Source organism: Sturnira hondurensis, unplaced genomic scaffold, assembly GCF_014824575.4.
Source record: "Sturnira hondurensis isolate 20B ecotype Veracruz unplaced genomic scaffold, ASM1482457v3 Scaffold0007208, whole genome shotgun sequence".
Lineage (NCBI taxonomy): Eukaryota > Metazoa > Chordata > Mammalia > Chiroptera > Phyllostomidae > Sturnira > Sturnira hondurensis.
In genome coordinates, this window is record NW_028079839.1 from 2,637,706 (window position 1) to 2,662,285 (window position 24,580).

The window sequence follows — 24,580 nt, forward strand, 5'->3', positions numbered from 1 at the left end:
CTGCCTCTCCAGCTCCACTACCCAATGCTGTCCCTGCTCCATGGGGCGCTTTGTCCTTCTTACCTTCCGTCCCCCAATCCTTGAAGGCTCCTAGGCCTATTGCCATCATCACTGGTTCTCGGGGTCAAGAGAGAAGACAGTTAGTATTCCATGGAACAAAATTGATCCCATTTAATGGGCTGCCTTCAGTCTGAGGCTGACTTCTTTCCCCTCTCTATTCTTTTTCAAAATTATGGTAGAAATAAATCAGTATGAGTGTTGTTTGGAGTTTTGCCTTAGAGAAATCTGAAGCCCTGACTTTTACTGGTGTGAAAACCAGGAAGGTCTGAGAACTGACCTACAAGGAGAAGACCAGATTCCTCCAGGGCCTGGGGCTTGCCCTAGGCCTGGCCAGAAGCTTCCTTTCCCAGCCTGCCCCTCTTCCTCCTCCCTCTCTCCTTAGGCTTCACACCCCAGAGGTTCTGCAAACACAAGGAGGCTGAGGTCTCCGGCCCTTAGCCTGCCCCTCCCTTCTGTTCAACACTCCAGCAAGGGTCGCCTCCCAGCAAAGCACTGTCTAGCCGGCGCTGAAGCCACCTACACAGGTGTCCCGCCCAAGCACTAAGGGCCAGCCCATCTGTTGTTACCTCCCCAGCCCCTAGCCTGGCTAGTTGGGTGCCCTTGGCACACCCAGGCACTGGGTAGGTGCTCAGTTAATGTTTGTCATAGGAATGAACCACATGCTGCGGAAGGTTCCTTTCAGGGGACCTCCTGGGTTTGCCTCCACCAAGGCTGAGCCTGAGTTGGGGACACTGTATCTCAGGGCACCGATCTAACTCCGTGCCCAGCAAACCACACCCTTCAAAAGTCGCCTAGAATGCCCCGACTGTCCCCCCCGCGGGCTTAGTCCTCTCCTTGCTCCACACCCAGCCCCCAGAAGGATTCACTGAAGCGAGGGGAACCTCCACCGATCATGAGACACCCCCTGCGGGGTGCTGGGGAGCTCCTTTAGGGGTGTCCAGGGGCAGTGAATGTGGGGAACAGGGTGGGGGCGTGCGGTGATACGGCTGGGTCCCCCGGACACAGGTAGTTGTTCCAGAGTCGCGGCGGCGCAGAGCTCGGCGGCCAGGGTCCGGGCGCGAGGGCGGGCGCGCAGCCCCGGGCCGTCCCGCCTCTCGCCGGCGCTCCCGGCCTTTCCCATCCGGCCCGCGACGCTCCGCCCGCCCCGTCCCACATGACACCGCCTCCGCCGCAAACTTTTTCCTCCCCATCCTGCCGCGGCCCGAAAGGAATGGAAAATGGCGGCCTAGGCGCCGAGTTTCCTGCCCGAGCAGCGGCGGCGGCGGCGGTCCCGGCGGCCTGGGGCGCGCGGCCCGCGCGGCGCCATGACGCGCTGGGTGCCCACCAAGCGCGAGGAGAAATACGGCGTGGGTGAGCACGCGCCGGCCTGCCCCGCCGCCCGCGCCGACTCCCCGCGGCGGCGCGGCGCTCCCGGGCGGGGGACGCGGCGGGGCTCCGCGGGACGCGGCGGGGGGTGGGGCGCCGGGGGCCTGTGGTCAGGCGGCGCGGGCGGGAGGAAGCGTGTCCGCCTCGCCCGCCCCGGCGCCCGCGCACCCGGGCGCGGGGCACTGCCCACTCCGTTCCCGTGACGCGCGCTGTCCCCGCGCCCCCGCGAGACTCCAGGCGGGCCGGTTTGAGGACACGCGGGATGGGGGGGCGGGTCGTGTCACTTCCCAGGTAACCCCGTCCGACATCCAGTTCTCGGGCGAGCACCCGGGTGGCAGAGCCTTCCTGGCGCCCCGGGACCGCCCCCTTGACTCTTAGGTCCGGCGCTGCCCCCGGCGAAGCCTGCGTTTCGCTGGGCCCGGCCGTGAAGCCGGGGTCATTGTCTGCGTGCCTTTCGGCGTTTGGGATGGAGTTGTGTTCACCGTCTGGAGCCCCCGGAGGACAGTTTCAAGTTGCCGCGATCAGAGCAAAGACTCGTGCCGTCCCCCAGTGGGAAGTGGCACGTGCGACCCGGGCGGGCCCATCAGACCGCGCTGCCACCCGCCACTTGGTGGCTCCGCCTGGACACAGCTCAGGACCCTCGCAGAGAAGCGGCCAGGCGCTCCTGTGACCGGGGGACCGGGTCAGGAAGGGCGGGACCTGTTTTGGCCTCTCACTGCGCTTTGTCATTTCCTGGGGAGAGTAGCGGGGGATCTGTTGCAAGTTTACATTGCGGACCCGGTATACGTTCCAGAGGGCGATGCTTTTCTTAGCTGCAAAACAAACAGACCCGGCCCTGTGTGCCCCGCTTCCCTTCTTGGGGAATTTGCAGCCCCTGCCGGGTCCCTGCCTTCTCTGACTGGCCCACCAGACTAGACGGGCAGTGGCTGCCCCAACGGTGGTCTCCGGGTCATCCCCGCTGGTTTTCAGTGTCCCCTTTCCTGTTTGACAACCCTAAGAAGACGGACCACCTGCCTCTGCCTGACTTGTAAGGCCTTTGTGACCTCCGCCTGGCCTCCCCTGCCTGCCAGGTCGTGTCCTCCTCAGGGTCCCTGTCTTCACCTCTGAGTCTTTACAGTCGAGTCCCTATTCCAGGAGTGTCTTGCCCATGCTCACTGCTGGTCTGGTTCAGTCCTGACTGTGTGACCTTGGGAAGCCTCCAAGGTGGCTCTAGCCCTCAGGGCTCTCCTTTCTGTGACCCCAGTTGCTTATCTCTGCTAGGTGTCAGGGACATGCCATGGCCCAGGCTTGGATACTGGCCTGGAGACACCCTGAGACAGTCCTAGATTGCACTTGGCTTGTTCCCTGGTGAAGCTGGGGGCCTCCTTGCCTCGGGACCTTTGTGGCTGTGCTCCCCTCCCCTTCCTTGTACAGATCAGGACACCAAGGCGCAGACACTGTACTGAGGCTAGCTGCAGAGGTGGGCATCCTGCCTCTGGGAGCCGAGCCAGCCAGCAGCAGGGCCCTGTGAGCATCTGGGCGGGTACGGTCCAGGGCACCTCCTGACAGAAGTGTCCCCATGTGTCTGCGTGTGATGGGGGAGGTTTGGGACAGAGATTCTGCTTGGGACGGGTGTGGTGCGGTGAACCTGCTGGGCTGACCTGTGTGAGGAGAGAGCTGGGTACAGACCCGCAGGGAACAAGGCACTGGGAGGTGGAGCAGGAGCTGGGGCTCTGGGGACTGGCTGGAGGCAAGTGGGGAGGTGGGGTGAGGTCTAGCTTTAGCCCCTGCACGGGGACTCACCCACACTTGCACCATGAGTAATCCCTGCAGTCTGGATTCAAACCCCGGCCTTGCCTCAAGAGCTCAGGCAGGCCCCCTTTGTGCCTGTCTGCAGGAAATGGGGGAGGGGCCCCTCTTTGGGCCACCAGAGCATCGGAGTTTCTTCATAGGCTTCCGCACCCTTCCTCGGCACTCAGGGCGGCCTGGGTGGCAGTGAGGATGCTGTAGGTTGGGCACCTGTAGAGTAGCTTGCCTGTCCTCAGAAGGTCAAAGGGAAGGTTTGCGCATGCAGGGAGGGGCAGGGTGTCCTCCTTGGGCGAGGTCAGAGCCTCTGCATTTAGTCTCACAGCCTCCAGAAGTTTCACTACCTCTCACCGTGGTGACTTCTAACAGTGCAAGTCTGGCCAGTACTTTGGTTCTAAGAAAACTCTGTGTTGGAAAGGTTCCAAGGAAAGCCCCATGCAAGGTCTCTCCAGGCAGTTCTAGGAAGGGTGGGGCTCTCAGGTGGGAGAGTGGGTTGCTCTGTGTAGTTGCGCCAGGTGGCTGCTGGCCTGTGTGGGAGCTGCCACAAATTGCTCCGTCCCAGAAGGACCTTTCCGAACCTGGAGGCCCTGCCAGGGAGGACCCCAGGCTGGGGGCCCCCTGATTTTGTGCAGGGAGGGAGGAGGGCGGACTGCCTCCTTGTCTGTGAGTTTGCACCTCTCTCCAGAAGGGTGCTGGCCCAGGACCAGTGAGCCCTGGATGTAGGGATTCAGTCCCATTTGCTAATTGGCTGTGTCAGCCTGAGGGAAAATTACTGGCTTTCTCCCCCAGCCATTGTGTTTTGGAGGCTAAGGGCAGGGCTGTGCCGTCCTGGACGGGCCCTGGGGGGGCAGGGAGGTCTGTGTGTGGGCCAGGCTTCCACTCGGCCACTGGCTTGGCCGATGAATGAATCACGAGGGGAAAGAAAATGATAAAACTCCATCTCATTTGGAAACATGAATCACAGCTCATTGTTTGCAAGTGCTTGGAGTCTGTTAGGATTCACTGTCTGCAGATGAGACACTTCAGTTCTTTATTTGCCGACTGGGAAAGGAGTGAATAGGTGATGTGTTGCTTCCTCGGCAAAGGCAGGGAGGGCTGGTCTGTCTCTCTGCTGCCTCTGCTCACTCCCCACCCTGCCCCCCACTCCCCAGTAATTTTCTGGGGGTTCCCTGTGAGATTTACCAGCCTTTTCATTTCTCTCCTTGGACTTGAGTTTAGAGGGCCAGTTTACAGATCTGGTTTATTAGCACAGGCGTGAATTGGGACATTTTGATACGGCTGTCACCCCGAGGGCTTGGGCCAGATGAACTTCTCCATCACCGACCCCACCCTGCCCCCCAGCTAGGCCGGTCTTCTGTCCAGACACAATAACATTGTGTCCATGCGGCAGATCCCGTCCACAAGACTGGGTAAAAATAGGCAGCACGTTCTCCAGGTTAAGCTGCAGGCTGGTGTGTGAAGCACGCCCCCAGACGTCCATGTCCTGCTCCCCAGAACCTGTGACTGTGACGAGTGACATGGCGCAGGGACTTTGCAGCTGTGATTAAGGTCTGAAACTGAGATGAGGACATGCTCCTGCACTGTTCACGTGGGCCTGGAAGCAGAGAACTTCCTCCAGCCGGTTGTGGGAGAGGGGCCCAGAAGCATGAGGCAGGCGTGTCAGAGAGACCCTGCACCAGGGAAGGGCCCGGCGCACAGCTGCTGGCCCTGAGATGGGGGTCCACTTGGGAGGACCAGAGAGAGGCCCCCAGGGGACAGCCAGCAAGGGAGCGGGCACCTGAGTCCCACCCTCACAGCTGGATTCTGCCAACACCTGGATGCACCTGGAAACAGTCATCCCAGAACTTCCCACGGGAGCCCCGCCTGGTGACCCTTTGGCTCCGAGCCCCAGAGCCACTGGTGTCCGACCCGGAGAAGTGAGATGGCGAGTGTGGGACCTTTCAGGCTGCCCAGGCTGTGGCGGTTTGCTACGGCAGCGGCAGAAACCACACAGGTGTGGAGCGCAGAATCAGCTCCTTTCGGAGCCTTGAGCTGAGTTGTCGTGAGGCAGATAGAGCCGCCGGGGACCCCAGTGTGCAGGCTTCCTCTGGCCTCCTCCGTGCAGAGCCGTCCGCCTGGCACACAGGCTCCGCAGCTCCCGACCCTTATTCGTGAAGTGGCCCTTGAGCCAATGCCGCATGTCCTCTTAGCTCCGGTCTTCTCGTCTGGGAAGCGGCCTCCTGCAGGAGCCGGGAGGATTCGCGGAGTTAACGCTGGCCGAGCACGCCCTGCTGTGCCGCTGTGTTAATGTTTAGTTTAATCACGCGCAGCTTAGAAATGCAGTGGCAAGTGATTCCCTGTGTGGATTTAAGTCACGGGGGCCAAGAGTGTGCTGTTGTTCCGAAGTTGATTTCTTAATGGTATGTGTTGCCCCCGTCTTTGGGGGAAGTGACGTTTGCCCGGTGTGGGGGAGCGTGACTTGCGTGTGTTCAGATTAGCTCCCAGTGATGGTGATGGCTAGGAATAGTGTAATGCCCAAATACATTTGGGAGTGTGGGAGTCGCAGAGAGATCTCTTTTGTTATCTAGAGCAGCAAGCAAACTGCTACTTGGGGGGAGAAAAGTGGATCTGATTGTAAGTAAATAGAAACGCAGACATTTTGTTCACTGGAGTTGCAGAAAAACCAAATTAGGGCATATTATATTTCTTCAAACTTGATTTTACTTTGGAAACAGCATGAAAATGTAAAATTGAGCATTGTGCCAATGTTCGCCTAGAATATCAGACGTCCGGTCAGGACCGTCTTAGTGCCAGTGGTTAGTTTGTCCCTTGTCCTCTCGTATCCTGAAGGTGCGGGTAGTGGAACCTGGAGGGGAGAAAAAGGCAACTGCCGAGCCCTGCGCTGGGCGCATCAGAGGGCGCCCCTGCCTCTGCCCAGTGCGAGTGCCCGCTCACCCTCCCTCCCTCCCTTCTGACGTGCTCTCCAGCTCTGTTCTGAGGCCTTGGGGATCCAGAACCCTGGGGCTTATGTTCTGGTGGAAAGCTCAGCCATCCCTCATAAATTCAGGTTTCTCTCTCTTTTCTAACTTACCTTTGTACTTTCAAATAACTGTAGATAGGTGCAGTTGTAAGAAATCATACCAAGAGATTCCCACGCACACGTGGCCAGTGGCCCCCAGGGTCACGTCTTGCAAACAGAGCGCAGTGTCTGGACCAGGTGCTGCCGTGGGTCTGAGGCCAACCAACCCAAGGACCCGTCGTCTTTTTGAGCCACACCCACCTCCCCCTTCCCTCCCCCATCATCCCTGGCAGACGTTCATTGGTTCTCCACTTCTGTAGTTTTGCCCTTTCAACGGTTACGTGAACACAGTCATGGGTGGCCTTTGTAACCATTTTCCACTCAGCGTAAGTCTCGGGGTGCTCACCAGGCGGCTGTACGAACGGATGCTTGGCTCCTCCTCGTGTGTGAGTGTGGCCGCCTGGAAGGACATCTGGGTTTGGGCTGTGACAACCAGAGCCGCCGCGAACATTCACGGACAGGCTTCTGTGCAGACGGAAGCCCTCTCTTGCTCGGACCTATGCCCAGCTGTGCCCAGCTGTGCCGCTGCGGAGTCCTCTGGCAGTTGCCTGTTTAGCTTTCGAAGAGACTGCCAGACTTCTCCAGAGGGGCTGTGTCGTTTTCGTTTAGCGTCCCCCGCAGCCCTGTAGGTGCGGCCCAGTTTCTCTGTAACCTCACCAGCGTTCAGCGGTGTGCCCTTTTGGGTGGGTTCGCATTGCTCTGATTGCCGCCCATCCTTGAAGCGGGTCTTGGTCTAGTTTAGGAGGTGACTCCCCAGGCAGGTGCCTGTGCTGTGGGGCCAAGGAAGCCCTCGGGTCGGGTGGCGTTGCAGGAGGGGCAGCCGGCTCAGGGCCCCTGAGCTGTGAAATGTGTGCCAAGTTCATTCCTGGAAGGGCCCGTGCCCCGCGTGAAGGCTGGCGGGCAGGCCCTGCAGCGTGGAGCTCAGCTGTATAGACACAGGCAAGACGCTCCCTTCTCAAGCCCGTTCAGCGTCTTGAGAAGGCTTCAGAGAGGCAAGCCAGGAGGCGGGGACCGAGCGAGGGCTGGGAGTATCAGGTTCAGCCCTGCCATGGTCACTTCTCATTCTTGGGACCTGGTGCAAGTTGTGAAGCTGTCCACGTCCGGATCCCAGGTGACCGCTGCACCTCAAGGCGGTTTGGGCACACGGCAATGTGAAGCCGAGCTGACTGTTTCCTAAGTTCGCTCTGGGAAATACGGGCAGGCCCTTTGCAGATCCATGTGCCAAGTGTGTGCGTCAGCGCGCCGCCTTCACCGGGTACCACAGGTGGGCTTGGACAGCAGGGAATCTTCCTCTCACCACCCTGGAGGCCAGAAGTCCAAGGCCAAGGTGTTGGCAGGCTTGGTTTCTCCTGAGGCCTCTCCCTTGGGTTGCTGATGGCCGTTCTCGTGTGTGTCCGTGTCCAGAGCTCTCCCTGTGAGGACCGGGGTCAGCTCGGGTGAGGGCTGCCTGCCCTGTGGCTTCGTGTGACCTCAGTCACTCAGAAATGAAGGCAGTGTTTTAAGTGGCTTTCATTTCAAGTTGCAGAATTACAGGAGAGCTGACATGATGAAGCACATGACCACAGCGAACAGGGCCGTTCCCTGGGCCTCAGAACGATGGCCTTGCCTGGGAGGGCTGCTCGCACCCACGTAACAGCACCCAAAATGCCACCCCACCCAGAGGTGTCTCTCGGCCGTCTCCTCTGCACCGCCACTGCAGTCACCGGGACACTGTTCGTTTAAGTGTTTCCTGACGTGGCCCCAGAGACAGGCTTTGGTTCCACGCTGTCTGCGATTCTGCTGTGTGATCCACGCAGATCCTCCTCTGTGTCCATGTCCACGTGTGAATGCGGAACCGTGTGCTCCAAACTCCGGAGCTGAGGCCGCTTTCATTGCCCCGACGAGTCTTTACTCAGGGGGTTTATACTCAAGTTTTCTGAAGATTAAAGGTACTCTGCTTCGTGTGTGTGGCCTTGACCTGTGGCACACCAAACCTCAGTATTTTGCCCCCCAGAAATGTTGACGTTTGTTGCTGGGTAGCTTTCTGCAAGGGTGTAAGATGGGAGGGCTCTGTGTTGGAGAATTTTTTAATTTATTAAGTTGTTTATTTAATTCCCATCAGTTCTTTGGAGACCACCTCCAAATATGGCCAGCTTCTGAGGTCCGGGATTAGCACCCACCGTTCGTGTGCGTTGGGGGACGCAGCTCTGCCCAGAACAGTTCGAGTATTATGACCTAAGACTCTCCCTCCGATTTTTCACTCTGCCTTCAGCGGGCACCCCCTGGGTGGTCTTTCCCTGTGAGGTCGCAGGTTGGGGAGCTGCGGGGACACCTGGGGAGTGGGAAGTGAGAGGTGGGGGCTGCCAGTAGGAACCCCCGTCCTGTCCCGAGGCTGAAGGGGCCCAACTTGAGGACTGCAACTGGGTTCTCTGTTGAAACCTGGCCATTCCCTGTTGTCTCGTAGGGACAGGACGACAGGATCCGGGAGGTGGAGACCCAGACAGGAAGTTGTGCTGTTTTCAAGTGTGTTTATCCACATCAGGCGCGCGCTAGGGGAAGGCTCTTCCTGGGCAGCCTCAGCCGTGCGGACCGGAGCGCAGACCCACAGGCCCGCTCTGCCTGCAAAGGGCAGATGGTTTCAGCCTCGACAGGCGTCTGTCTGCTCGTTAAATTCTCATTTGGGTGCCTGGGAGGGAAGCAGGTGTTGTCTCTTAGCCTGTGCAATATGCCCAGAGGTCGCAGGTGTGCAGCCACCCCCCCCCCAACTCCTGGGGACTGGGCGCCATCCCCCACTAGCGGAGTGGGCGTGGGCCAGCAGGCCACCTGAGGCCTTCTCCTTTGGAGAACTGGGGAGCACGCCCACCTTGTCGGGGAGAGAGAGCGCCAGGCACACACTGGCCCCTGCTCTGTGCCCGATACCTGTTAGTTTCTTTCATTCTTCCTGGATTCTGAGTAGACTTGTGTTGCCCGAGACCAAATGTCCAGTTGAGTCAGTCTCTCCCCAGCCCCCCAGTCTCACTTTCGGATGAAAACATGGGCCCTGTCGCTCCGGTGCCTCTGGAAAGGCCCAGCGAAGGCAGGTCTCTGGAGCTTCCCTGGGTACATCTCCCGTCAGAAACGTTGCCCAGAGCCTCCAGCCTGGCGTACCTGCCCGTGCAGGTGCCATTGGCTGCCGTTCAGCCTCAGGAGTGTGGCACGAGGCTTATAGGCCCTCTTGAGTGACTTTGTGTATCTTCCTTGGATGCCATAGGGACACACTGTGTGGTTTAGCAGCGTCACTGTTGAGATTCCCTTTCTGTATCAGGGCGGCTGCCTGAGGCGGTGCGCACCCTCCTGCCCCCGTTTCCGCACCCAGAGCTCAGTGCCTGGCCAGACCTGGCAGCACCCGGGCCCTGTGTGGCGTGGAGGCTGTGCCTCACCCCCGTGTGTCCCTGTCACGCTCACTTCCCAGGCACAGGGAGCTTTCTGATGGGCTCTCAGCTGTCGGCCTTGAGCACACGGGCGTAAGTTCATGCACCTTTTAGCCCCTTAGAGCCACGTGGCAGAATAGATGTCCAGGGACGGGACGTGAGGACAGATGGTGCCTGTTCTGTTCCCCGTGTCCCCTGCAGAGCAGGGGTTCTTAACCCAGAAGGGGCTCCAGCAGGGAGCCTGTGGGCACGAGGATGCCGCCTTCCTCGCGGTGGCTCCCGTCCACACGGGTCGGCCAGTTCCCGTTCTCTTGTCCTCACGGCCCCCCACGGCCCCTTTCTGTGTCTGGTAAATTCTGTGGGGCTCAGATGCTGGTGCAGTGGAGCCTGGCTTGGGTGTCAGAAGGCCTGGAATCTTCCCTGCCCCCACCCAGGCCCTCCTCTGGGAGAGCTGGCCGGACCGTGTGTGCCGGCGTGTGCCTGTGCCGGCGTGTGCCTGTGCCGGAGAGCTCTCAGCCCTCCTCGTCCGTCCTCAGCTATTAGTGTTCGCTCACATGGCTGATGTTTGCTTGTCAGAGAGGCGCTGCGCAGCTTCTGGCGATGGTGTGAATGACTCTGATCGGAAGTGGGCAGGGCTGCATCGTGAGCTTTGCTTTCCCTGAAGTTTGTAATTGCTGTGTTGCTTCTGGACAGGTTGCCTTGTAAACAATTAATATCATGAGCAGATGAACTTTCTGCGTGAGCCGCTGGCCCGGGCCGTTGTTGGACCTGCAGGTAGAGGTAAAAAGTGAGGAAGGCTGTAGGTGCCTGTCAGCGACCCACACAGCTGTCCCAGCGCAGAGGAGTTAGAGGCGGAGCAAAGCTGTGCCTGTGCGTGACTCCTCCCTCCCTTCCGATCTGCTCTCCAGCTTTGATCTGTGAGGCGGGGGATGCAGGGCCCTGGGGCTTATATTCTGGCTGCAGGCCTGCAGTCCCGCAGAATTCAGGCTGGTTTCAGTGTACAGAGAAAGTGGGTGCCCTTGCTGGGGTGCACGTGCCGCCTGCCCTCCAGCAGCACCCCTTGGCCAGACGCAGCACTGTGGCTGTGTGAGCCCCTCAGTGTCCACAGCGTGAGGGACACGACCTGCAGTGAACTTGACCTTCACTCAGGCCCTTTTTTGGCCCTGATGCTCTATGGTTGGCGATGCGGATCTGTTTGACTTCTTTCCTGGCTATCCCAGCAGGTTGAGTTGTTCTCTCAGGTGGATGGTCCGTCCAGTTCTGGGTTTCTGGTCAAATTTCTCGGACTGAGGTGGCTGCCTGTGGCTTGGGAGCCCTTTAAAATGTCCTTCCTGTCCTCTGGGCCCCATTTCCTGCTCCATTCTGGTCTGCCTGCATGGCTGGTCCGCCTGAGTGCCTGGCTGGTCCCCAGTTGCAACCCAGGCTTTCCTCCTTCCTGCCTGAGCTTCTTGGGGTTTGTGCCTGTGCCCCCAGCATGGCAGACTTATGGCCTCTGCCTCCTGACCCCTCCCGAAGAGACTGCCCCTTTCTTTCTAGCCCCCGGCTGTGGGGCAAGGGTGTGTGAGGGCTGAGGCCCAGTGAGAAAGGCTGAGCCCCTGAACCTGAAAGTCTTGAGGCAGGAGGGGGTGGGGAGGGGAAGGGAGTAGAGAGAGCTTGGGAAGGAGGGAGCCAGGATTGAGGGGACCCGGTCCTGCCTCCCACCACCACCCCACCACGAGCTCACAGCACTTGGGTTCCCTGCTTAACCTCTTTAACCAGAGTTGCTGAGGCAGATTCTGGCTGGTGGAGCTGTGGGCCCACGGGGTGCGCGCTCTCCCATGGGTCGTGGCAAGGGCCCTGGGGTGGGCCTGGCTCCGCCCAGTGGCAGCTCCTGCTGCCAGGGAAGTGACCTGAGGCTTGGTGCCCTGTCCCTGCCAACATTTAGTGACATCACTACCAAGAAGGGGTTTCATGAAGTGGAGGCTGCTGGGTCACAGCTAAGACCCTGGTGCCCAGTCTGGGACCATGGGGTGGGGGTGGGGGTCTGACCTGCATAGTAGGAGGGACATCCTGGGTGGGATCGTTTGGGGTCCTGAGGGGCTGTCTGTGCTGTGTGGGCCTCACTGCACCAGGTCTGCATCACAGTGCCCTCCCCTCAGTTGTGACAACTCCAGCCAGCTCCAGACGCTGCCCCTTGTCCCTGGGCACAGGAGGGCTCCCGCGGAGACCCTCGGACGCACAGCGCCAGGGGCAGCATCTGGTTCCGGGGCAGCCCCTTCGGAGGGGCTTGCTGCTGCGCTCACTCTGACTGGGCTCTGGGCAGAGGAGCCTCCCCTGCGTGTTTGGGGAGGAAAGGCCCAAACCCGCAGGACTTGGTTCCTGAAGGGAGTGTTTTGTTTTTTGGAAGACAGGCTTAGAAGGTGGTGACAGGGAGGCCTGGGCAGCGGGGGTGGGGTGTCTTGGGCACGTGTCTTGGCTGCCTGAGTTTCTTCCGCTTTCTGAGTGGTTGGGTCCCAGGAAAGACGGGTCCAGGCCCAGGGAATAGGGGATACCCCACCCCCGCTTGCCTGCCATCTGAGAAGCCCCAGTCAGGCTGCTCTGACGCCTCTGACGCTGCCAGAGAAAAAGGGGGGGGGGGCGTGCATCTGCTCTTGGCCTGTTACTTGCCGGCATACGGAGAGCTCTCAAACATTTTTTCCCCTTTCTAAAATAATAACTTATTTTCTTTAACGTAATTGACTTTACCAGAGGCAAATAATGATTTAGCTGGTGGGAAATGTGATTATTTTTCTTCCAAATTGCTGTGCTTTTCTATTAATTTCACCAGATTTATTTTCAAGCCCCCCTCATGTCATGTGTGTTTTGGCCCATTTTTCAAAGGCGGGGCTGCGTCTGGGTCCTCAGGCCCTGTGGCTAGGCGGCCAGGTTTCTCCACATTGCTTTTTGGGGCTGCTGCTTTAAGGGTCAGCCTGGGGAGGGGGGTGGAAACCCGTGCTCCCACGAGCAGGAGGGATGGGACGCAGTCCTGCTGGCCTCAGTGACATCTGGAGGTACTTGCGCACCAGGCTCCGAGGCTCTCAGCCCTGCGTGTTCTGGCAGGCCACAGTGCCTTTGCACATGCTCTCCTAGCTGCCCGGAAATACCCTCCCCTCCACCTGCCTCACATTTCCAAGCTCTGCTCTACTTGTAAACCTTTCCCGCCCCCACCCAGGCTGGATGGGGGCCTCCTGCAGGCTGCTCTGTGCGGCTCCGTACGTGCTGTGGTCTCAGGGGAGGCAGTCCCCCTGCTCATGTCCCTGCTGGACAGAGGGTCCCGAGGAGAAGGCCAGGGCCATGTTCCTTCCTCAGTTCCCTGCGCCTGGTGTGGTTCCTGGCACAGGGGCAGAGAGAGTTCATCTCAGCAAAGTGTCAGGAATTGCCTGGAGAGCTGGCAGTCCCTGTTTCTGGGGAGTCACTGCCCCAGATGGGGGGCCTCCCAGTATGGGCTGTGAAGTCAGTTGGGCACTCCAATGGGTGGTGGCCTTTGACAGCTTTCAGGGTGCCTGCCCTGACCTGCGGGAGTCTCCCTGAAAAGGGGGCCTGTCCTGAACGAGGGTGAGTGTCTGGCCCCACACAGCGGTCACATTTGGTGAGATTAGAGGGCCCAGCATTTCAGCCACACACCCCCATTCCTGGGTTCCTCCGACCACCTGGGGATTCCACACCTGCATTACTGTAGCGTTATTGTCCCTAGAACTTCCCCTGAAGCTTTCTTCTCCTCTCAACATCGATATGAGACAACTTCTCTAGTTTCTGTTACTGTCATGGCCCAAGAACATGCTTTCTGAGTCTGTCATTGGCGTGTCCACTACAGCGACTCGGTCAGCAGGGGAGGGAGGAGGAGGCCTGGGCATGTCGGGGGTGGCAGTGTGAGCTCTGGCTCCTGCTGCCGGTGGGTGGGGGACCTAGGGAAGCTCTGCCCACTGGTCCCCTGTGAAGGGATCGTCTTGCTGCCCCTCTTCCCTTCCCCGAGAGGGGGTGACAAAGAGATCAAATGAGACCATGGAGACAAAGTGGGCCACCTGCACTGAAGTGCCCCGTAGGGCGTGGCACGGCCGGAAGGAGCAGTGAGACGTCTCTGTTCAGCAGAGACACAGGCAGCAGGTAACTACATGTCCAGGAATAGATACCTGAGGCCTTGCAGGCCAAGAGGCAAAATTGAAGATCCTATGTAGGCATTTATGTAACCATTTAAAAAATGGAACCATTAGAATAATGCAAAAATCGGAAAACAGTTGGGAAGTTCCTCAGAAATAAATGGAACCCAGAAATTTGGCTCCTGGGTCGACAGCCCAAAGAACTGAAAACAGGCGCTCAGCCGCACACTTGAACTTGAGCGCTCAGACCGGTGCTATTCCCAACACCGGTGGGTGGAAACGGTCCAGGTGCCCGTGAATGGGTGGGCGTGCAGACAGGACGTGGTGGCCCACACGTGGCGTATTCGTCAGCGAGTGTGGGGATCGGGCCTGACTCGTGCTCCAACAGGGATGCGCCTCCGGCACGTTCCATCAGCGAGGGAGGCCAGGGGCACAAGGACAGACATCTCTGATGCTGTCTGTCAGGCGCCCAGGACGGGCGCTTCCCGGCACAGAGGAAGCAAATTAGTGGGTGCCAAGGTCTGAGCCCCGGATGGGTGATGGCTTTTCCTCTGGGGTGCTGGCCGTATTTTAGAACCAGGTAGGGTTGCTCATGGCTCCTCTCTGTGAATGTGAGAAATGCCGCTGAGTTGGACACTTTAAAATAATGTTTGGTTATGTGAGTTTTAGCATCTCAGTTTGAAAAAATGGTAAAAACCTTTCTTGCCTTACAGGCAGGACAGAGCCTGGCCCGGGGCTCTGTCTGGCGTGGGTGACAGTTTGAGAGCCCCTGCCGTAGAAGCTTAGCGGCTTTCAGTTTTAGAATAACCGCTGTTACTTTTGTAACAACTTTGTAACAATGTAGTGTGCAGAGTAGGAGAGGAACGCAAGCAGTGTGAAAGGTACAGAGGTGTAAACAGCCTCCCGGCCATTCAGCCCCTTCAGAAATAGCCTGTGTGTGGAGAGTAGACGAAATGCTGGTCTGTTTCCGATTGAGGGGAACCGGGTGGGAGGCTGCAGCCCAGCTGGGACCTCTCTGCCCAGAGCTCTAGGGGAGCTCCGGCCTTGGGAATGCTGGGAGTGGGGGAGGGGCGGGGACAGTTGAGTGAGAGGTTGAGAAAAGTGATTTAACAGAAATCCAGTTCTCTGGGCTTCCTGTCTCTTCAGCCGCGTTGCCTCCAGCGCAGAACGTGGTAGCATCCCCATTTCGCACCCTCGCTCGGAGCCGCAGTCTCGGTGGGGACCAGGTGTGCTCAGGGCTGTCGGAGGCTCGTTCCGAGCTTCCCGTCTTTGACCTTGGTGTTGGGGCAGGCACTTGACGGTGGGATCACTGTGGATGGGCCTTCAGAGGGGACGCTCGAAGTCCCTGCAAATGAAGTAGGGAGGAAAGCGTTTCTTAAGGACAGGGTGTTAATAAGCGTGGCCTAGTCTTGCATTCATGCTGCCATTTTCAAAGTTGGCGTTTTGTTTACCTGCCGCAGCCTTCTGCTCACCTGCACATGTGCGCGTGGCGGCTCCGCAGTTTCTCTGAAAGTGTCATCTGACCGCAGTTTTACTGACTCATGAAGTTTCCTTCGGGCCCCCGCCTCTGACCCTGAACGCGATCCAGCTCATGGGTGTGAGCGCCCCACTAGCCCGGAGGAGTGGCGGGGTGCTGCCGAGGGTTGCTACAGCCCACCTGACTGCGTAGTAGGCCTTGCCTGCCCTCTGCTGATGTTCTAAAACACTCTATGCGTACGCACACATGTGCACACATACACACATGCACACAGAATGAGGGTTGGAGCTGGGTGGGGTCCCCCTGGCACCTTCGCTTCACTGATGAAATCCCTCGCTGCCTTTCCTCACCACTCTGGGGACTTTCTGAACAGACACGCACTGTGGGGTGTGTGCCGTGTCCCCCACGCTGGCGGTGACGCGTGTGGCTGTGAACAGGCGCACACTGCAGGGTGTGTGCCGTATCCCCCGGGAGGCCACGGGAGTGTGTGGCCTTTGCCCGTCCAAGCCCGCGCAGGCTCCTGGCAGTCCTTGGTGTCCCAGTCTCTGCGGATAAGGCCACCTGTCATTGGATTAGGGTCCACCCTAACTTTCCACTGGACTACATCTGCAAAGGCCGTTTTCTAAAAAATAAGGTAACATTTGCAGGGACTAGGGGTTTAGATGGTGGGACGTAACTTTGGGGAGCATGAAATGGAGCCCACCACAGCTGCTGGCTGTGAGTATTTTAAAATGAACCTATCTGCCCTGGGCCAGCCGCTCAGTTGAGCAAAGGAACCCCGCTCCCAGGGCGCTCTGCGCTGCTGTGAGGGCGGAGGGCAGAAATGCCGGGAAATGAGGGGTTTTGGCCAGCTGTACGCGGTGGCGTCCTTATTCCTCATGTGTCCCTTGAGGGACAGACACTGTCTACAAAGACCCTCCGTGTTTGTAGACAGTGGTGGACTTGACCGTCCAGGACATAGGGTCTTTAGCCATGGTCGCATACGTGAAACTGAAGTTGTGTTTACTCTTCACACTGTGGCGTTCGTTGCGTAGCAGCCGGGTTTTTTGAGTAGCATTTCCGTTACCTTTGAACCTTCATAAAATTTAGTTTTTCGTTGCCCCAAGCCCCGAAATGAAACACCCGGGTACGTGCCTTGTCAGGCGCCCTCAGATGAAGGATCAGCCTCCACGAAGGAGGTCGGAGGGATGCCTCTGTGTGATGTGCGCAGACGCTTAGCCGTGACCTTGAGCAGACGAGCAGGCTGACCCACAGTGGCTCAGGGACGGACCCCCGGCTTCCGAGAGAAGCCGCGTGGCCTCTGATTTACCTGCCCCTGGTCATCACATGCGGCGTGTAGGATCCAGGCCCCGTAATTCTGTGCGCACCTGAGGATATTAACTTTATCTTTAAAAAAGAAAAAGAATCACCGTTAGCTGCTGTGAGCAATAAACTGGAGCGGGACGGGGCAGTGACTTTAAATCCCACTCTGCGGGTTTCTAGTTTGAGCTCACACCGCGGGTTTCTGGGGCCACATTCCTGCTCCCGGGGCGGGCTTGGCGGTATCTGTCTTCCACCTGCTGTGCATGGATGGGGTTTGTGACTCGGTGGCACGGCCTGTGTGGAATTCACGGGTTTTTCGTTTTTTAGGCATTCTTATTTTTAAAATATTTGTCTTATTTTTCAGTCACAGTTGACATGCACTGGTGTACTCGTTCCACGTGTGCAGTGTAGCAGGTTTAGGGTTTTATTTGTGCCTGGTCACTGGTGGAGCCAGCAAGGGCCTGGGGGACGATGGGGCCCTGCACCGTGAGAACTGTTACATTGCAGCCTTGGGGAAGCCTCAGGTGGAATGTTGCTGATTCTCACCTCGCATTTGCTACTTGAGAACTCCATCAAGCTGAACGGCTGTCACGCTGTTGATACTCTCTTTGGGTCTGATGAGCGATCTGAGCTCTTGTGTGTGGTGGGCCGGTGCAGTGGGGGCTGGTTCTTTAAAGGGCCTGAGGTTGCCGCCCCTGCCTCTCTGTGGGCCAGCGGGGGCTGAGCCGTGTCCGTTTCGTCAGCCCGAGAGCGCCTGCCTCCCCACCACCTCTTGTTTCTATCCGCCCTCTGCATTTTTGTTTGTTCTTCTGTTTGCCCGGCTTCTCTGATCTTCCGAGGGCTGGGAAGGCCCCCTGGACACTACTTGCCTTCAGTCTGCTTAAGTCGCCCTACTGTGTGCTGGTGGTAGCATCCTGCGTATGAGAGTCCATGGTTGCAGGCATGGCTGCGGCCATCTGGATGTCAGGCCTTGTCCACTGTCGAAGTGGACACCCCACGAGGGCAGGGGCAGCCTCTGCCCAACTCGTCTCCACATCCCAGGTGTCTGGGGCCCCTTTCCGCACAGGGCTGGTGGTTAAATGTTAAAGAATGAGGCTGATGTGTTAGATTCCCAACCCTTTTGATGATTTGGGGAAGCGCAGCTGCAGAACATTGGAGGCTGGGGTTGGCCTAGAAAGGGCGGCAGACCTTCCCTGCTGGAGGCCAGAAGTGGCAGCTCAGGCCTCTCCTCTGTTTCGACTGCTCCTTTCTGCCCTCGCCGCCCAGAGCCCGCCCACCCCCCGCCCCCCGCCCCAACGAGGCGAGGCGGTGGTGCGTGAGCTAGGCCCTGTTCGAGGGAGGCCGTATTTATGCACCCTGAAATTTGGATTCTGTGTACTCCTTGCATGTCATAAAATATTTCTGAGCTTTTCTCCTCGGTATTTAAAAATGTAAGAAGCACTCGTGAGCCGCGGTTTGCGGACCTCTGCTCTCAGTGCTTGCTGCCGGTTAAGACTGTTCGGATTCCTTCCAGACCACGGCACGAGTTCCCACGGAAAAAGAACTTTTTAAAAAATAGTGTAAAGTCAAAGAAGATAAGTAATTTGCTTAATTGGGTCTGTTGCCCTCTGGGGTCCTGCCAGGACGGGGGTCACAGCGGGGCAGGGAGGGGGTCATGCCGAGGCTGGCCCGAGCAGAGCCCTGGATCAGGGCCGAGGCAGCAGTGAGTCTGGGGGAAGATGGATTTGGGGAGAGACAAGAAAGAAGGGCAGCTGGGCACAATTCGTGCTTCCTCCCAAATGCCATTCTGTTGAAAGTCCTGCTTCTGTGATAATTTTGCCTCTAATTTGGACATTTCCTTGTCGTCTGAGTAACCTACAAGAAACTGACCCAGTGAATTGAGCACAGTTATAGGAGTGGTGACCAACTCCAGGGCATCTGAGGACTCCATGACCTGCCTTGCTACCTAATTTTGGCCAGATGGATGGGTGTTGCCCAAGAGTGGTTTGGAAGAGCCCGTCCTGGGAGGAGGGGGAGGTCCACGTCCCCACTACGCTCATTCTTTCAGACCGGGGCGCCTAGCGCATTAGACAGCGCTGGACGTCTGGGGCATTTCCTACAGCATGTAATTTTTCAGAGTACCCATTTCAGTGAACAAACTCTTCGCTCTGAATAATTCAGAGCGCCAACTTTTGCAGTTGGCTGGGGTTGGTGTAATTAGTGCATCACGTAAAATTTGAATCATATGGACAAGAACTAGAGCTGCGACAACAAACAGTAATTGTCTTTCTCTTATCAGGGAAATCAGAAGTGTCTGTTGAATTGTGGTTACTCTGTTCTGTGGCGCTGTGAGCTCGCTGGTGCAGTTCTTCCGAGGGCGATGAAAAGTGATTGTGAAGCCACAGAGTTGAGCAGGCAAACAGATGGAAAATAAACCATCCACGTAATTATCAGCTGTACTTTTATATTTCTCCATCACAATATTTCTGGGACCTGCTGGTCCAGAGGAATCTGCCGGGGTCCTTGCCTGGGAGGAGATGCTTCGTAATATCGCTTGATCGGTCTATCTGCCGTGATGTGACCGGAGGGCCTTCCAGCAGCCTGACCTCCCAGCCAGTGGTTGGAGCCTCACAGCTTTATTGGTCTCCGGTGGGCAGAGAGGGAGAGAAGGTTCGATGGCAGGCATGCCGTTGTCGGGGAAGGCGGTGCAAGTCCCCTTAAGGAGGCCCCACAAAGAAACAGAGGGGAGAGACTACATCTGCGATAGGTCGCGTATCTCTAAATCCTGATGGAAATGTCCCTTTTATGAGGCTACTTGTGTTTGACCCTGCTCCTCCTTTCAAACATGAACCCCAAACAAAACCAGCCAACCCAACCACAACAACAAAAAACTGGCCGCTGCACAGTTACACAGTTACACAGGATTTGTGCGGTGTGTCTGTGTGGGTAGGGTGTCACCGCCTTTCTTGGAAGACTGACTTCTTTGTCACCCAGCCTCTGCAGGGGGGCGCCGAGGGTTCAGATCCCCAGGGGGGATGCTGCAGGTTCTGTGCTTCTGTGCAGACCTTGTAAGCCCCTTCGGATTACAGGGTTCTGGGTGTGGGTGCTAAGGTGCCCCTTGGTGGGGGGTCAGCGGGGCGTGTGCCGGCGGCTGGGATGTTTGCTCATTGTCTGCGGGCTTCCTGCCTCTCAACTCCTGGCCCCAAGGAGAGGTGGGCCGAGCCTCCCTCCTTTGTTCTCCAGGGGCGAAGCTCCCTTCCATTTCTGGTGGGAGCCGTGTGATAGATGCACTTGGGAGCAGGCTGCCCGACATCGCCGTGGGAATAAATCTTGCAGGACCTGCAAGCGCTGGAATGCAACAGTCTGCTCCTTGCGTCTCGTTTGCTGGAAGTTGCCGTAATGGAATGAGCTGGCCCTCCAGGGACAGCCATCTCTGGGAACCTGGGACCGCTGATGGACGGAGAAATATCGCCCTGCTGACTTTTCCTGTAAATCCACTCAGCATTACAAAAACTCATTAGAGGATGACCACGACCCGTCCTTTTGGGAAGCATACCCTGGAGAGTGGGGGGCGCTGCCGCTCGCCCTGCCTGGGTGTTTGTTTACGAGGCGCGTTCTTCCTGGAGTCACTTAAAGAGGTTACGTGTTTCACAGCCTCAGTATTGATCCTTCGGTTTTCATGAGCACTTGTGATTTTAATTGCTATCCTAAAAAACATTGATTTCCTTTCCTCTCTTTTCTTGAAATGATTGGTAAAAACAAACAAACAGAAGGTTTAATATGTTCTCTGAACCCGATTGCTTTACTTTCATTGAAGGGCTAATCTTTCTGTGGTTAGGAGCCAGACCGGCAGGGATCAAATAAACCCCAGCTCCGTCACTTACTGGCTGGGTGACCCTTTGGCAAGTCGGCAAGTCAACCTCCTTGTGCCTACAAAATGCCAGTCACTGGGTGAAGCTCAGGGGTTCAATGTGGTAAGTGCTAGGAGCGAGAAAGGGCAATCAAGGAAGGCTTCCTGGAAGAAGTGACATTTAGGTGATTTGAAGAGTAGGTATGAATTTTTATTTTACCTTATTTATTGGTTTTTAAAGTGAGAAAGAGAGAGAGGAATGGAGAGAGAGAGAAACATTGATTTGTTGTTTTACTTACTTATGTATTTATTGGTTGATTCTTTTATGTGCCCCGACTGGGGATCAAACCCACAGCCTTGGCATATCAGGATGATGCTCTAACCAACTGAGCTCCCCGTCCAGGGCCAAGAATAGGTATGAATTCATGATATGAAGAAGGGTAGGCAGGAGCAGCATCAATGTATCTGAAGGCCCAGAGGCACACTGAGCGATTGCGACCTTGACGTTCGGTCCAGATCATTCTGAGGGTGAGTGGAGGGAGCCAAGTCCTAGGTGGAGCAGGACAGTTAAGCTGGGCCTTCAGAAGCCTCACAGAGGGGTCTGACTTTGTCCGCAGGGCAGTGTGTAGTTAGTCCCTGAAGGGTGTAAAGCTGGAGAGGACTGCCGTCCAGTGTTGTGGTGGGGAGACTGGGCAGGGCAGGACGGAGAGGAAGGAGGGTGGGATGGAGATTAGGGGCGGCTCCCTGGGCGACACTTGGCTCCGGTGATGGCAGCAGAGTTGGGAGGGGCCGGTGGACTTGAGGCATAGCCAGGGGACTGATGACACGGTGCTGTGACTAGCTGGCTGGGTGGGGTGCCCGCACCCCAGTGCCTGGTGCTGTGGTGTCTTTGAGGGTCCTGCAGAAGGTGGCTCCGTGTGGGCCGGGGCTTTGTACAAGACGACACTTGGGAGGCCTCTGCTAGGAGCTGAGCAGCGCCCGCTGCTCGGAGGGCAGATGGACAGACCGGCAGACTGCTGGGTCGACTGGGGCACAGCTTCTAGACTGGGGAGTCAAGGACGGTCGGTGCAGGCGACTTATGCAGAAATCCAAAGAGTGAGAAGTAGCCGGAGTCTCAGAACCTGGAGAACATCAGCCTGAGAGACTCAGAGCGGGGAGACCTGCCTGGGGAAGACACCAGGCTGGGAGGAGGGAGTGGCTGGGAGGAGACGGACAGAGGAGTGTCTTTTACCGGGATGACTTTGACCCCCTGAGGTTGGAGCCTGAGCAGGCTGTGGTGGGTAGAGTCAGAGGCGGGGTTGGACAGAGGTGTGTGCTGTGGGGCGGGCCCTGGGCAGAGGCGAGGAGGTCAGGCTGACCGAATCAAGAGAAGAATCCCTGCTCCCTGAGTTGACTGCTGCCTGAGTCCTTAGGTGCTGTGTGACACAGGACACCGAGACTCTCACCTCTAACCTTTAACATCTCAGTCCTGGGTCAGGAATGGGGGTGTGGCTCCGCTGGTCCCTCCACTTCAGCCCCTCTCACGCGGCTGCCCTTAGGGCTGAAGTCCTCAAAGGGCTGGCCTGGTGGGGCAGGACCTGCCTTGGTCAGCAGGTTTGGGCGGGGCCCTGGGCAGAGTCGCTCAGGGCAGTAGCTGGAGGCACCTTCAGTTTCTTGCCACGTGGGCCTGACTGTAGGGCAGCTCCTGCCACAGCAGCTGGATTTTATTAAAATGAGCAAACCATGAGAGACAGACAGACGCTCTTATAACCCAGTCACAGAAGCACCATCCAGTCACTTGCCATAAGCTGTTGGCTAGAGGTGGGTTGCCCAGTTCAGCCCCTGTTCAAAGGGAGGGACCACACAGGGCCTGAGCCACTGGGGTGGGCATCGTGCTGGCCTTATGGAGGTCTGTCCACCCCAGGCCCTGAGCTCCGTGTCCCCTTGTGCGTTGTCCTGGTGACTCCTGGGGGCCCAGCTCAGGGCCCTGCATCTGCCGCGGTGACTGCACAGGGGACCCGCACAGGGGACCCTCACAGGAAAGGTGTGGACGGCACCCCTACATTTCCCAGATGCTCCGGCGGAAGCAAGATGCCCCTTTAGAAGAAGAGAAGACTCCATCCTGGGATTCTGTCTGTCTGTCAGGAAGTACCATGCATAAGTGGGGTTAACGTTTGGCGAAGGGGAAGGGTCATGCCTCGCGGGGGACGGGTGTGGCCACCCTGGCTGCAGGTCCCATCCTGTGGGCATGGTGTGGACAGATGGAGAGGCTCCCTGGCCCCTGTCTCCCGGGGGGTTCTGGGGGTCCCTGGGCCGTGCGGGTCCAGGAGCCCTGCCTGTGCTCACGGCTGCGCTGTGCGTTCTCTGGGCCGCCTAGCCCAGGCTGTCCGCCATTCCACTCTGGAGAGATGGCAGTTGGTTTGTGCCGCTGGGACCCGCCAGAGTGGCCTGCGAGCTGTGTTACCGTGACGACTGACCTGCGGAGTGAGCAGGGGCATGCCTCGAATGCTTTTCAGCCTTGGTCATCAACACACACGCTGGTTTCAGGTGGTGTTTTACTGTCCCTGTTACGCAGGCGGGCTGGTGGAGACCAGACGGGGCACTTTGGAGGGGCTCTGGGGTGTGTGGTGATGGGGCCCTCCTTTCCTGGCGGGACAGTGGCTTCCACACTGTGGGGCTTCAGGCAGGTGACTGAACCTCTCCGAGTCTGTCTTAAAGTTTACTCTTTCTTCCTTCCCCTTTATCTCCTCCTCCCCTCTTTAGTCCATAGTGTGACTTCCCTTTGCCCCAGGGATCTGCGGAAGTTGGATGTTCCTTTGTGAGATTTATTGAATTTCCCTCTGTCCGGAATATTCCTGTTTTCATGCTAGTTCCTAGAAGCAGAGCCAGAGATGGGTGGGGGCTCTGGGCCAACTGGGTGAGCCCTCGGGGCACCTGGGGGGTGAGGGGAGTGGGTTTGCGAGGAGCCCCTTGGATGCGGTCCCCCGAGCCGGGGCCTGGGCTCTGTGTTCTGTATCAGCCGGCCCCTGGCCGTCAGCCGTCCTAGGCAGATTCTCCCTGGCAGTTCCCAGCGAGGTGGCTGCAGGCGCCGAAGGCCGGCTGGGGAGCAGGGGGTCCCTGTCCCTGTAACCCTCCTCCCTATGCCACACCCCTGCCTGCTGTAGGGTGCCCTCTGCCCTTGCCCGTGGTGCGGGGGACCCCCTGTACCTCACAAGAAGGCTTGGCCTAAGCTCAGCGCAGAGGGCGAGGCTGGCCCCAGGACGTCCCTTCCAGATTGGGTCAGATAGGTCACCGAGAATGAGAAGTCTCATATCTCAAAGGCAGATTTTTGGGGGGCTGGGGGGCAGCACACATTCTTGAATAGCCACATGTCAATCCCACGTTGATTATACTTTGTGCGGGTTTTCTGGGAGGAGGAAAGCCCTGGAGCTCTGCATGTGAACTAGGCCTCGCCCAGCTGAGTCGGGTCCTCAGAACGGGGTCCTGGCCCCAGTCCTGGGGGGCAAATGCCCCTCACATCCTTGTGCTGGTCTGGTCTCTGCTGCTGGCAGCCTGCGTTCTGTCGGCTGTGGGAAGCACTTCCGTGGACGCTCCCAGCGTCTTGCTGACGCGGGCAGTGCCACTGTAGCCACGCTGCCCCGCTGCCCCGCCTCTCACGGTTGCCTGAGGATTCACAAAGCCTCAGGGCTTGAGTCCCCAAAGTCCTTCTCAGCGATTGCTGGTTGGTGGCCTACCTGATGGGCTGGGACAGACGCCTGCTGGACGTCCACTCACAAACTCCACTATTCAAAAAACAGCTTTGCTGAGACCTCGTTCACGCACCATGCGGTTCACCCATGTGGAGCGTGCAGGTCCGCGTGATAGGGTATGGGCACATCGTTAGTGTTTAAAATGGTGGCTGTTGATGTGTAAGGTTATTTTCACTTAGAAGTTTGGAAAGCCTGTGTCGTTCACGTGGGTACCTGTACGGAGTTAGAGTGAGGAGAGAGGCACAGAGTGGGGCTGGGTGTTACAGGAAACACCCTCAGGCCGGCCCTACACCACTGCCCCCCACCCCCGCCAGTTCCACCTGAGAGCCGTGCCCGGGCCGGGGGTGAAGAGGGGCACCAGTTCCTCGGTTGCCTGAGCTGGAGCCCTGGCTCAGGGTGTGAGTGGGACAGTTTGCCCCAGTGTGCTCCGGTCCCCGGCGTGTCACAGCTCTGAGAGGAGACGGGGGTGGGG

The 24,580-nt window shown here is 58.0% G+C and overlaps 1 protein-coding gene across 2 annotated transcripts in view; it reads left to right on the top strand.

Moving 5' to 3' along the window:
* Positions 1–1,227: 1,227 nt before the first annotated feature.
* Positions 1,228–24,580, top strand: part of DOCK1 (dedicator of cytokinesis 1) — a 377,799-nt gene continuing 354,446 nt past the window's right edge. Inside the window, exon 1 of one of the 2 annotated variants that reach the window (XM_037051192.1) lies at positions 1,228–1,410. In XM_037051192.1, coding sequence (XP_036907087.1) covers positions 1,365–1,410 — 46 coding nt within the window. In that variant the 5' untranslated portion in view covers positions 1,228–1,364. The remainder of the gene's footprint in view (positions 1,411–24,580) is intronic. The other variant, XM_037051193.1, reaches the window with a different exon arrangement.